Genomic DNA, 13,913 nt, shown 5'->3' on the forward strand with positions numbered 1-13,913 from the left:
CAGCTGCAGTTTATCTGTTTCGGGGCAATAAATTGTGGGTTGATACAGATTTAGTTGTACAGTAGAGAATGTCGGAGATACTGAGATTGCAGAAAATGAATTGGATGTGAATTTTTGTATATGATTAATAAAGGTAAATAAGCTAACGCAAAGTTAGAGCCAAAAAGCGGTTAGGCTGTAACCCTATTTATTTGCAATATTGGGATTCCTAATCTTTCCTTAAAATTAGCCAAACAAGGTATAAGCAACTGCAATAAGTCATTAAGTTTAAGTAGCCTTTAATCAACCCTTTGCATTATCGTAAAGCGTTAAGTTTCACAGATTTCAGAACATGACACATCGGGCAGCAGAATTCAGAGCAAGCCACTTGTGCAAAGTGTTAGAGTTTCCACCCAAAAAGAAACCACAAAAACCGTATCTCAATTGCAATCACTCAAAACAACGGAAATGACGCTTAGCACAACTTCCTGCCGTTTAGCCGGACAAATGGACGAGCGCGTGCCGAGCCACGGGACAACGCGCAGCTTAAACGTGGAGAAAACCAGCTGCAGACACGAAAAACCGAATTGTATAAGGAAAAGGCAAGGGTAGGGTAGGAAGGGCATCAATGCCGTGGGAGCTGCTGCCTGGTCAACTCATGGCCCATGGGGGATGTACGTTTTTTGGCATATTTGTCAACGCTGTTTCCATTGCTCATGTTCACAGTGCAACACACAGCAATGAGCGCCACGCCCACCATTCCATTCATACACTTGCCGCTGTCGCTACCGCTGACTGACACATTCAAGTGCAATTTCCTTGTAATACGAAACTATGTCATTTTGGCACGGATGCGGGCCGAAAAGCCGGCAACAAGAACAACACAGGAGACGAGTGGACCAGCTGAGATAGAAGAGAGAACTGTTACACCTGCGAGTTCCTGCATACAAACATGACACGTCGCCACACCTGGGCGGCCCACCTGCACCAGCCAACAGTCCACCCGCTGTTGGCACGTTGCAACCGAGGCGACAGCTCTTGTTGGACGTAGGAGTATATATTCCTGTATCTGTGGCTGCCAGCTGGTTTGTCTAAAGTAGCCGAAGCAACAGCATCTCTTCTGAAGTGTCGACCAGAAATGCCGCTTGCCAAACGAGTAGACAACGTAACTAAGCCGGACGTTCGGATGTACGGCTGCAGGCGACGTGGGAAGGGGAAAAAGCAGCCTGACAAGCGCCATTTGGTAATGTAAGGCCCAAAATCAGCCACGAGTCGAGATCCAAAACCAGCCCAGACAGTGCATGCACAATTGCAGGTTGCGATTTCAGCAACTGGCAACTGGCAACTGGCAACTATCAAGCGGCAACTGTTGCCTAGGATTCTCATGTGGGCCTCTTAAGTGTGCGTCAAGTGTTTTGCCCTTAGGCTTAAGCTGATGAGTTTTGGTTGCCAGCCGTTTAATTAGTTTTAGTTCAACTTGTGAGCGTTCTCCTTCTAATTGCCTTTGTATTTTGTCTCCTTTGTCATTGCAGAACAATTTCACATCTTTGTGGGCGATTTGAGTGCTGAAATTGAAACGCAACAGCTGAAAGACGCATTCACGCCATTCGGAGAAATATCGTAAGTTCAAATCTTCCAATACAATTGCTCCTATTTAAAATCGTGAGGAAATGAGATTCAAAAGAAAAGAATGAGAAAGTAAAATAAGAAGTAATACACAGTTATATGCTGAAGAGCTTAATATATAACCCAGTCGAGATAAATACATTTGAGTAGTTAAAACAAGGATATCAGAAGGATAATGTTTTGAACATATCAATTAAAAATAATAATATATGCTTGACCTGTTAAATTAATTTTCCTTAAAATAACATTCATATCAGTCTTAGAGGCCAAACCATATTGATTGCAAAAAGATGAAAATATTTCATTGGCCACAAATTATATCGGAAAAGAAGCAAGAAATTGGGCAAATGGGTTGGCTGTAAGCCCTCTTTATTTGATAAACATGGAAATTAATTTTATATTTCAATCGGCATTTACCGCTGTTAATTGCTTTTTCATTGCGACGGCGATTGGGGGACGTAAGTAGGCCAACAGCCCAGTTTGGCCGTTTGGCTATTGCGACAGCAGCAACGAATTGAATTTGGCCGGGCGCATTAACTTCAATCAAAGAACATTTTGCGGCACTTGTGCAATTATTAAATAAATAAACAAGAGCCAAATGACGTGGCCCGGTCGAAGCTATTCCCCAGCAGCAACAGCAGAAGCAGAAGCAGCGGCCGCAGCCGCAGCCTATGCACGCTTTATTTATGAATAATTAGCAAGCCATGGGGGCCAGAGCTGTGGAAAGCCACAGAATGTGGCGCCACAGCAACGAGCAGGTTATTTTGGCATTTTTTCTGTTCTCCTTTTTCTTTTTGTTTATTTATTTTATTTTTTTTGTTCGAAAAGCATAAAATGAAGACCCAGCCATGGCAAGCGGAGCTGTGTCGGAGCTTCGAGCAACGGGCAATAAATTAATAATTTAATTTTCGACTTTTATGTTTGAGCCGACAACAACAAAATGCAGCGGCCCCAATGCTGGCGAGATGAAAACCGCAAGCGGCGACGCGGCAGCAAACAAAGCGAGCCAAATGCACCCCAAAAAATGGGGCGAACATAATATTAGAGCAGAGCAAGTGAAAGCAAATAAAAACCTGATTTATTCGTTGAGCGAAAGGACTCGTGCCACGCCTACAGCCGCCTACAGCCGCCTACAGCCGCCTGCCGCCCACAGGTCACTGGCAAACGACTCTTTCGCACTGGCGTCGCTGTCGTCACACTGGGAAGCCCCTTAATTTGGAGCGTGTTTTGCTGGCTTTTCATTTGCCACTTTCTTAATTAATGAGCAGCTGCCGGGCCACGCCGTGCCGCGCCATGCCACGCCGTGCCACGCCCCCTGTGCACCTGAACCAAGCCCGCAAGTTGTATGCGCTAATTTCTTTGAGATTTCGCAAACGGCAGCTACAAAAGCTGCTCTCATTAGGTCCAATGCTCCGTCAGCCACTATTTATTTATTTAACATTTTATGGGCCTTTTTAAGTTTCTCCCGTTTGCTGCTTGCTCATTACGCTGCAAGCAACCCGGCAGCCCAGCAGCCCAGCTGCCCGGCGAACCGCCCGGACACGCCCCCTTCCGCTGAAGTGAGCCCTGAGGCTGTCAAATAGTTACATTTTCCGCGTGTTTATTTTTGTGAACGCAAATCTACGAAATAATTACATTTTTCATTTGCACCTGAAGTGGCTGCCTGGGGGCAAACGTTGGGTGTTTCGTTATTTGATTTTTAGCGTCTTGAAGGACGCTCGCGAGCTGCTTCATCAGAATGTCCTGCCCGTCTTCGTTGGCGGCCTCGCGTCGTCCTCGCGTCATCGTCGTTGTCGCACTTAGCCGTAGTCTCTGGCTTTAGCTTTTAATTTATTGCTCTTTATGTTTTGAGTGCCCGCGTGGGAAATAATCGCAAATGTGCTGGCGCTGCCAGCGTCGCAGTCGCCGTCGCTGTCGCTGTCGTCGTCACCGTCGCTGTTGCCTGTTTGCTAACGGTTTTACCTACTTTTCATCAGGTTAACAACACTCATGGGTAGATTTTTCATTTAGTCGCGCATAAGGAGCAAAATTTATACAACAATTTTGCTGCTGCTGCTGCTGCTTCTTCTTCTATTTTTTTAATTAACTGAAAGTTTCTTTGCATATACTTTGTTCCCTGGCCAACAACAACAATACCAACAGCAACAACCTTAATAAATACAGATGTGTGTATGTTTTGTATACGTGTGTGTGTGTGTTGCCGTGGTTTTAAATAATGACAGCACAAGTTCTTATGTAAATTTATAATGCCTTAAAGTTTTCTGCGGGTTTCTGTTGCCATGAAAACTTCTCCAGAAGCTGGTTAAATGTAATTTCATAAAATCCAACTTCAATGGGGCTCAAATATAATCCTTTATTCCATTCATATGTATCGCTTCTGTTGTAGCACATTTAATCAGGCAAATTACTTGGCTCCTATCTATTTATTGGCCATAATGCGTTCTGTGCATTATTAGCTCACCAGCAGAAACGGTCTGGTGCTAATTAAATAAGCCCAAGATATTTTTGGCTTAGATAAAATAGCAGTAATCAGAACTGTGTCTGTCCGATTGTCATTGGATACGGCAGATAATGGCCATAAAGCACATGGCCAAACTCTTGCACATAACTGCGCAGGCTCGATTCGCCACAAAGCAGACGTCTCTCTGACATGGCTAATAAATAATTCGGCTATTCAATGAAACTCGAGTGGACCGCAACCTCATGAAACAAAGTCCAGGCCAACAATTAGCCCGAACCAATCGAACCAGCTTCGGGTGGGTGCAGCACAAAACTGAATTTTAATTATACGCCCGCGGTGATCCTCTGATTACCGATGCTTGTTGAGCTGTTTGCCTGGATGCAACCGAGTAGGCGCACTTATCGAAAAGGGGGCTATGCGGCTGATTAATTACATGCAATATATTTATTACGTGGGGGTGGAACGGGGCACTCATAAATGTGCCTATCATAAATAAGCAAGTCAGACAAATGGGAGAGACGCACACACGTACACCCAGCCAATGACAGCCTTGATTAGTCTCGGATTCTTATCAGCCAGTCACTCTAGTGTATTGTTAGCAGCATTATTAGTCACATTTCTTTCGATGCCTATCACACGCTCTCATTTCTATGCATTAGCAGGGACTCATAATTGAATAACATTTTTCTGTAGCATACTTTTGTGCGCCCCACAATTGACAGTCGCCGCAATTGTTGCTGTCCTGTTTATTGCTGGCAACGAAAGGCTTAAATTGGCTTTTGGGCAAACTTCAACAATACCAAATGCGGCAACAATAAGAAACAGACACACACAGAAACTTGCGGCTGCTACAGCAAGGTGGGACAAGAACGTGCCACAACGCCAAAGAAAAACAAATCAAACAAGATAATAGCTGAATAGAGGCTCCAGCAAATGGAAATAAAACTCGCTCGCTTGCGCTCTCCATTTTTTCGGTTAGTTTTAATGATACTTGAGAAAGTTTTGATTTTGTACATTTGGTACAGCGTACCCCTGGCCGTATGCCTGGCGCTGCCGTTGACATCATTACGTTGATTTTTCTTAGTGAACGGACTTACATACAAGTAGCTGCTGCAGTTCGCCGGCGCTTAGGCAACAGCTCTGAATTGAGGCGATGCTGAAAATGAGCAAAACTTTCAACTTAATCTATTCAGAAAGTTGGCTTTGCAGCCGCCGCCGCCATCGCCACCGGTTCGGCGGCTGCTGTTTCATAAACTTCAAAATGCGCTTGTGCACGTCGCGCAGAGTTGCAGAGTTCGACTTGAAGCTGTTGGCTGGAAACGGAAACCAATGATCGGCGACAAGTGGGCGCCAAGCGACTGATGGAGCTGCTTCCACTCCTGGCTGCAGCAGCGGAAATGGAAATGGAAGAAAAAGTTGTGCTCGTCGCTCTAAGTAGGCGTCGGCTTTTGTCACGACGCGGCGAATGACAAATCAAAATCGCATTCAAATGCGACGCGGCGTGCAGCGGAAGTTAATGCGAAAAACTTTGGCCCTAGAGCCTGCACAATCAGTCAGTCAGTCGGGCGGCAGGCAGGCAGGCAGGCAGCTACTTGCTTTCGCACTCGCTCTGGCTCCTGCGCCCGCCCAAATCTTTGCTGGGTGTGAAAAATGAGTCTTGCGACTTTTGTTGCAGCAGCGAACGCAGCAACCGCAAAAGCCTGACACTTTTTCACGCTGCCTGCAACAATTTATTTTTGTTGGCAAGTGTCAAAAGTTGTTCTATGCCAAAAAGCTGCATATAAAAAGCGACCCTAGTACGAGCTTTATATAGATATGTATTTGTATAAAAGTAGTCAAACTTCCGCTTTAAAACGGTACTTCATTAAACGCAAATTAAAAGTATTGCCGAAAACCCAAAACTGTCAGCATTTAAATTGAAATAGGCCAAACGGCTGCCGCGCATAATCTTTTTAATATAATTTTAATGGCCGCTCGTTGAAAAGTTTGGCCCCAAACAACCAGCCAGTCAGCCAAATCATTAAATAGCAAACAATTTTCAATTTGTACAGATTTTGTATCAATAGGAGAGCCAAGCGCTCTAATGTTTAGATAATAGACAACAGATCCGTTCAGCTTTGGGTCTGGGAGGGGCACAATATAAATTTATTTAATTTACTTTTGCCCGGCAGCAACTTTATGGCAACAACTTTTCACATAAAATACGCATTAATTCATTAAAATTGACAAAAAGGCAAAACACAAGTGCCAAACATGGTTGGCAGCCATTGGGCAAGCACTGTGCCAACCTCTGCGCTTGGCAAGCGGCTAACTGAATGACTGACTGATTGACTGACTGACTGCCTGACTGCGACAGACCTGGACAGGCTTTTACACCCATTGTCCTGCGACGGGGTCCAACTAAACGGCTCGCAGTTGGCAAGCCAAACAATTTACAAGGAGCCGCCCCCAGCCCTCCTGCAGCGGCTAAAATATATAAATAAAATTGCTTCGGTGCGCAATGAAGAGCCCGACGATGGGTGCCGTCACCATTTAAAATTAAATCAACAGAAGAAGCGAATAAAGGATCGCCAGGGGAGGGGCCAGTTTGGCTGGAGAAACTTTTTTATCGCGCCAACAAAGCAGCAGCAGAAATTATGCTGCAATGAAGACGACAATTTTTGGCTGCCATTTAAAATGGCACTTTACGCCCCAGCTACAGCTACAGCTACAGCTCCAGTCAGTCGGACTGCCACAGTGCTCGCATTGCGCCTGTCATTTGCAGGCAGCGCGGCACAAATTGAATTTAAGTGCAGTTTTGGCTTTGCCACAGCACAGCCCTTGGCCAGCAGATTCGCAATTTTGAGCCGCTGCCAAAAGCGGGCCCAACAGCGGGTCTCGGGCCCGCAACCCGGCGCGCACATATGTTGCAAGTTTATCACTGGGGCATATAAAAATGTTTGAAATTTTTGCTGCTTTGCTGGCCTTGCTCTAAACTTTTTGGCTACAAATTTATTGGCAATAAATTGACTGCCATTAAAGTAAGCGCCAGGCGCTGCTGGGGCGCGGCGAGGCAAGCCTAGGCATAAAAAATGGCTGCCAACGCATAAATCCCCAAAATAATTTGACACAATGAGTCACACAGATTGAGTGGTCCCCACCGTGGGACTGGGTCTAAGGGCCTATGCGAACTGCCGAGCCGCAGGTGCAGCTTCCACACGGAAATGTAATTTTAAAGCACTCAAAGCTAAGAAAAGAGAAGCTAAAACCGAAAAAATTAGCAAGGCTCGGCAGAGTCGACGTCGCAATTGCTTTAATCATGGACCAATAGAGTCCTGGGCCAACGTCAGGTGTGTGTCCGCCCATTGAGTGACACTCTGTGGCGCTCGTCGTTCGTCCTGGCAGCGGCAAACAGGGCACAAAAAATCTAATCAAAGCTAATCCAACAAAAGCGAATGACGGCCAATGTCAAGAGCCTTCCTTTTGTATGCCCAAAGTGGCGTAAGCGCTGGAATTTGCACAGCTGCGGCGTGGCAGCTACGCGGAGATGTGGCGACGCAGACGGTGAGCATTTATTTAAAATACAAGCTATAAAATGAGCTGCCATGGTCGCTGCCCCGTCTCCAGCCCTTGCTCTCTCAGCTAAGCACTGTCGAGTGCCGAGTGCCGTGTAATTGCAGCACAAAGGTGAAGCAGCAGCATGGCGCGGGCAGTGTGGCGCACGGAAGGCAGATTTAAATGAATTTGATTTACGTTTTTAAAGCCAAATAAACGCCTTTCAATTAAGTCCAAGCGTCAGCCACAGTCGCGACCCTCTGTGGCAACCATCTGCGTCTCGGCCACCCCACCCCACTCAACCTCTAGCCCTGCCGTGTCCTTCGTCCTTCGTCCATCGTCTCCTATTGACTTTGCAGTGGCGTTGACAACGCTCACGTTGGTTGCCATTCGTTCGCTGGCGCAATACTCGAAAAACCACCGCAAACACCTAGCAAGCATTCATTCAGCTACAGCAACCGCCGACCCCCTCCTCGCAGCTACCTTTTTACATGCAGCACCCATACGCCCCGTTGTCTCGTTTCGTTTGTCGTTACGTTTTGTACGCTTTACTCTCTGCTGCTCGTTGCCGTAACGTTGGCACACGGCTGTAACAAGGAGGGGCTGCGGTACAGCCGTGTTCACTGATTTCACTTGCAAATTAATGAGAAATTAGAGACAACGGCAGGGCCAGAGCCAAAGCGAAAGCAGCGTTGCCGTTGCCATTGCCATTGCTTTGGCCATTGCCGTTGCCGTTGCCGCTGGCCACTGTCAAAGTCGTAAAAAGAACATTTGTGCTAATTTAGGAGAAGGCAAATTTGGACAGGACTTCATTACGGGCACGTAACGGCATTGGCATTGCCTCTTGTTTGATTGATTGAATTTGTCTGGATTTTTGCTTGGTCGAACACTTCAATCTATGCGCTGCTCACGTGGGGTCACTCGTACATTTAATATAATATATTTAAAATATTCTCAAGCTTCTAGATTGATATAAATTTGATATGTTTTTGGCAGCCAAATTTGCATAATGGCTTTTTCATCTCACATTGTCTAAAGAGGTGAATCAAAAAATGTTAAAATGATTTAAATTATTTCTAGGAATATATGCTTAGCTAGTAATTGCTTCTGTTCAAAGGTAATACCGGAGACTTAACAAAATTTAGATTTTATAAATTTCAGACTCCTTGTTTTGCTAGAGTTTATAAAAAAAAGTTTAACTCCTTTATGTTTGAAATGTTCAAAAGTTGATCAATATTAAATATAATAAATAAACAAAAAAATTAAAATCAATTATTTCTGTAGATTCTTGTTATCATATACAAAAATATATAGCTGGGTGTCTGTATGGAAAATAAATATATGTATGTTCATCTTATATACTCTTACTATAATACAATGCAATATTACTAGACAGCAACCTAAATTTAATATAAAGCAGTAAAAGTAATTCTTAGTTGCTTTAAATTAATGCATGTGGCAAACTATTTGTGCAGCACTAACGGCTTAAGCTTTGGATTAATTTTAAGCTTTTGTTTACGGTCGCTGCCTGTGCCATAATTCAATTTAATTGAACCAATTGCCGCTGCCTGGCACGCCCCATCGGCAAGTGAGAGAGTAAGCACCTAGAGGTCGCATGCACTGGCCCGGGCCGGCCCGGCCCAGCGCGTTAGTTCAACTATGAAAAGTGGCACGTTGCTGCGATGCATTGTAATTTCAGATTAATTTGCATATTGAAAGGCATGACATTAACAACGGCAACAACAACGACAGCCAGAACAACAACAACGATAGATGCAACAACTGAAGCAGAAACAACGACATTTACATGTTTGTACTTTGTCAAAACAGTGACGAACCGATTAATTGCATTAGATTATTCAACCAACAGAGACACACACACACACACACACGCATTAGCACGCATACGTACACATACCCACACACATACACATTTAATTTGTGCTTTGAGTTAATTTCATTTCCTTGTTGTTATTGCAAAGCACACGCAGGACACGGCAAGCACACGGAATAAAATTATAATTGAGCAGCCGCGGCAAAATCCTCGAGCGCACGCGCCTTTATTAGTCATACATATGTATATATATATATAAATATATGTGTGTCGAGGGGGAGGCTGCATGTGTGCGTTGTTTGTATGGCTAAATAGCTGTGCATGCCTAATATCTGCATTCAACTGGGCATGAACTGTCCTCCTCTGCTGTGGGCCCGACAGTAATTATAGACATGCGAACAGAATTAGCCTCCTACTTATTTGGCTTTGGCCCCGCGCCTCGTCCAGGCCCATTCACCATTGTTAACAATCAACTTACACATTACTACATGAAATTCACCCACCCCCCTACGCAACCGCCCATTCCCCTAGAAGCATTCAAATATAATGTCGTTTTGTCTCTCTGTCACATAGCTACGCGCTTTTGACGATTAAAATAACACAAATATAAAAATGCCAGTGACGAGTGGTGTGCGTGGGTGTGTGTACGAGTGTGTGCGTTAATGTGCGTATGCTTGTTTTTGTGTCGAGTGCTCAAATTAATTAGGCAAAACAAAAAACGAGCAAAGCAAAAAGCCACAATAAATTTCATAAAAGCGGCGACAATTTACAAAGTGCCCCAACTGACGCCCAAAACCCAGTCCACAACCCTTATTAAGAACCAAGTCGGGAACTCTGGCTCTTGCGGCGTAATTAACAAATTTGATTCGACTTTGCACCATAGCTCTAAGACTTCCTAGAAAAGCTTCTTTAAAATACCTCATTTAGACGACTTACAACAATTTGATAATTGACAAGAATTGAAAGAACTAAATTGTGGTCCCTTAATCTTGGGCCAAAGAAAACAACTAAGATAATTTTCCAGCATTGCAGAGCAACTAATTGCTTTTGATATGGAATACCTCATTTGATTTATCTTATTATTAATAATGGAGGAATTTATAATTCCAATTTATAATCTCCAACACCGTCACTCAGTATCGACTTTCGAATAGAAATATCCATGTCCGCCTGTCCGTTGGCCTACTTTAATGCCAACTGGATTCTCAGCTGTAAAGCTACCATCAGAAAATACTGCATAGATCCGTCTCTTAGATACAGGCAAAGTAGGAATCGTCCAAATAGGACCACTAAATCATATGCTAGTCAGAGCACTTCTTGGAGGATATCTAATCTTTGCCTTGCTGAATCTTGCCTTGCCCATCTGGTTTGCTTGTCGTAATATCGTAGAACTCAAAAGTCCTGATAAGGAGTAAATTAGCTAATTCATGTTAACTCAATTCAGAAAGAGTTCTCTTAATCGAAGTGTAGATTTATATTTCAAAAACAAAAACGTACCATACTCTAATACATATAAGAACCTTGTAAAATTCACTAATTAATAGTTAGCTTGCCAAATAAAAAAAGTATACCTGTCTAGGAGCTTAATTTGGCAAATGAGCATAACAAAATATGTAAAAGATATATCAAAATGTAAATATGAATTAAATTTTTTTTTTAACATATAATAATAATAATAAATTCGAAGCAGTTTTTCACCGTTTTTCTGTTATGCATTCAAATTGTATTCACTCTTAGAAATGATCACCCAGAATGACATATAGGCATCGTCGAGCTGCGCATATCTTGGGCGAATGCGTTGTCACCAATGTCAAGGACTGTGTGATACGGCGGCTGCCAGTTGCCAGATGGCAACTGCCGGCGGCCATGTGATGTTTGATTAATTGTTGATTTATAGCGGACAGACAGGCACTCAGACAGGCAGACGGGCAAATGGGGAGGAGTGCAGCTAAGGCATATCACGTATACGTACTCACATTTATAAACCCAACAAGCGGACAGAGTGAAGACACAGCATATGAATAAAGCGAGTAAAACTTGAGCGGTGCCACAGAAACTGAAAAGATTTTGCCAAATGGTGCGAAATTTATTTTCCAGTTGCAAACAAGTAGATGGAAGCGTTAGGTGGCAGCAGCAGCGGTTCATTGGCATCTTGCAACAGCTGTTGAGCAGCCGTCGGAACCCGGGGAAGAGGACGCTTAGAGGGAGCTGGGACAGGGTCAAAGAGTTCTCTTTTGTGATATAAGTAAGTGGTAAACCGGATGAGCTGTGTTTTCTCCCCAAGCTGTAAGGGAAAAACGTAGCTTGTCGCCTTTGAGTCAATGCAACGCAGCAGCTGCTGATGAAGTCATCATAAGGACTGTAAATTTGGGTTTCCCAACGCTACAATGTGGCAACTACACAACCTTTTATATATGTATGACTGGAATGTCAGAGCACAATTTCAGGACACACCTCTTGAGTAATTATGTGCGCCAATGCTCAGGTTGAAATCATGTTGTGTATTTCCGTAGCAATTTCGAAATTTTAAACTTGTTAACAGCAAATTGAAGTCATTTCCTGCGCCAACGGCAACAGCAACAGCAACAACAAGGACTCCTGCAGCAGGCAATGGCAATATGGTGGACGAACGATTTGTTGTTGTTGTTGTTGCAACGGCACCAAATAAATGAGAAAACCGCAAAGTGCAGCAACAAAAAATGCACAAAAAGGCAAAGACTAGAGAAAACAAAATGCCAAAAAGGTACAAAAGCGGAAATAAATGCAGCAGGCAACAGGCAAGGTTGGGTGGGTGAAAGGTGGCACCGGAGGCAGACAGCCAAGGCGCAGCCAGGACTAACAGGCGGCCACAGGATAACCTGTTGACCACGTGCATACTGCAATTCGAACAACCAACAAACACACAAATACACCCACGCATACACACACACACACAAAGGCAGGAGAGTAACGAATTCCAAGTTTTCGGCAAAAGTGCCAAGAAAATTGCATTTTCGTATGCCAAAAAAAGCAAAAAATAAACAGGAAAAATAACCAAAGCCAAATACATGAAAAAGGTAGCAAAAGGCTGCAGAGAAATAAACTAGAGCATTTTGTGATTGTCGGGCGCGAGCGTAAGGCAAGTGAAATGCGCTCATCGCGTGCTGTGAATGCAATTTTGGAGCAACAACAACAGCAACAACAACAACAAGAACAACAACAACACCAACACACACACTCATACTTTTGCCGCTTACAATTTCAATGCTATTATGGACGCTGTCTTGAGGGGGTAGCTGGGTCAGTGGGTGGCAGGGCGACAAATGCAATCTACAAACAATGAAATGAATTGTCAAGTGCACAAACATGTTGCTGACGTGCAAAAGCAGCAACATCGCTGCCTGCCGGTTGCCCCCGCCTGTGACCAACAGCGATAACAACCACAATTGCAAGCTTTCATTGGCTGCAATGGCAGCCTTCCAACACAGATTCCCCCAAAATCCCCTCGCACACATTCGCAGATGCACACCCACTGCCTGTTAACGCGGCGCGAGTTCAAATTTGTTTCGCCTGCATCTGACAGTTAAAAATCAGGCAAGCAACATCGCAAGAGTGTTGCGAATATGTAATGGCATTTAACTCCAAACGGCGGGGCATAGAAATGCCTACCACTTGGACTCTTTGCCAGTCACATCTAGCCAATCAAAAGCGGAAAAGTCTTCTAAACGTTTTCTAGCCAATAAATAACAAATAAGTGTCCACAACTTTTATGACAGTGCAATTTTGCTCAAGTTGTTTGCTTTTGTTGCTTGGGCACGTCTGAGACTGTCTGCAGTGACCCTGGGTTGTCGTCGTGTCGCTTGTTGTTGTTTTTTCTTTTATAGTTTGACTTGTTCCAAGATTTATAGCGCCCACTTTACACCATATCCGGCGTTGACACGCCAAGCCGTCAAAATGCAATGAACAATGCAGCAGGCATGGCTCCCTTTGAGTGTTCAGATATTTAGGAGCAGCTCTCGTTATTGATGAAGCTGCAGCCAATTTGGTAAGCGAAATCAATTGACGAATATTTCGGTAACTCGACATATTACAAAACAATATCAGCAATAAATTCTGATTCACAATATTTAGTACGTTAGTAAATATGAATATAATGCAATTTTTTCTAGATTTTATTTCATTATTTCATCTCATAGAAAACTGATTTGTAAAGCTTTTCAAACTATTTATACAGTGTTTAACAAAGCGTTTATTAACTTAAATGCTCCTTGATAGCACGTTAATTGTTGCAGTTTTTTTCAAACACTCCTGTTACAAACTATAAACTATAACTATTTTATACAAAGAGGATGCGGGCTCGAATCCCAAGCGACTGTTTAAATATACTATTAGCCTAAGACCATAGACTTTTAAAAAAAAAAGCCGGGTTGACAGGCTATATACAACTACACACACCCTGCACTGTTAATTATAATGAAAATAGGAATAAAATCATTTTAT

The 13,913-nt window shown here is 43.6% G+C and overlaps 1 protein-coding gene and 1 long non-coding RNA gene across 7 annotated transcripts in view; one reads left to right on the forward strand and one right to left on the reverse strand.

Annotated features, from left to right (window-relative positions):
* Positions 1–13,913, reverse strand: part of LOC135436440 (uncharacterized) — a 178,734-nt gene that overhangs the window by 102,785 nt on the left and 62,036 nt on the right. The gene's annotated exons all lie outside the window — the stretch shown is intronic.
* The window catches only part of LOC135436439 (cytotoxic granule associated RNA binding protein TIA1), an 89,468-nt gene that overhangs the window by 49,876 nt on the left and 25,679 nt on the right, over positions 1–13,913 (forward strand). Inside the window, 1 exon segment of the mRNA XM_064694038.1 lies at positions 1,512–1,599. Coding sequence (XP_064550108.1) covers positions 1,512–1,599 — 88 coding nt within the window.

Source organism: Drosophila montana, unplaced genomic scaffold (assembly GCF_035044405.1).
Source record: "Drosophila montana isolate Dmon_TW-CO22-7 unplaced genomic scaffold, ASM3504440v1 contig_3733_1, whole genome shotgun sequence".
Classification (NCBI taxonomy): domain Eukaryota; kingdom Metazoa; phylum Arthropoda; class Insecta; order Diptera; family Drosophilidae; genus Drosophila; species Drosophila montana.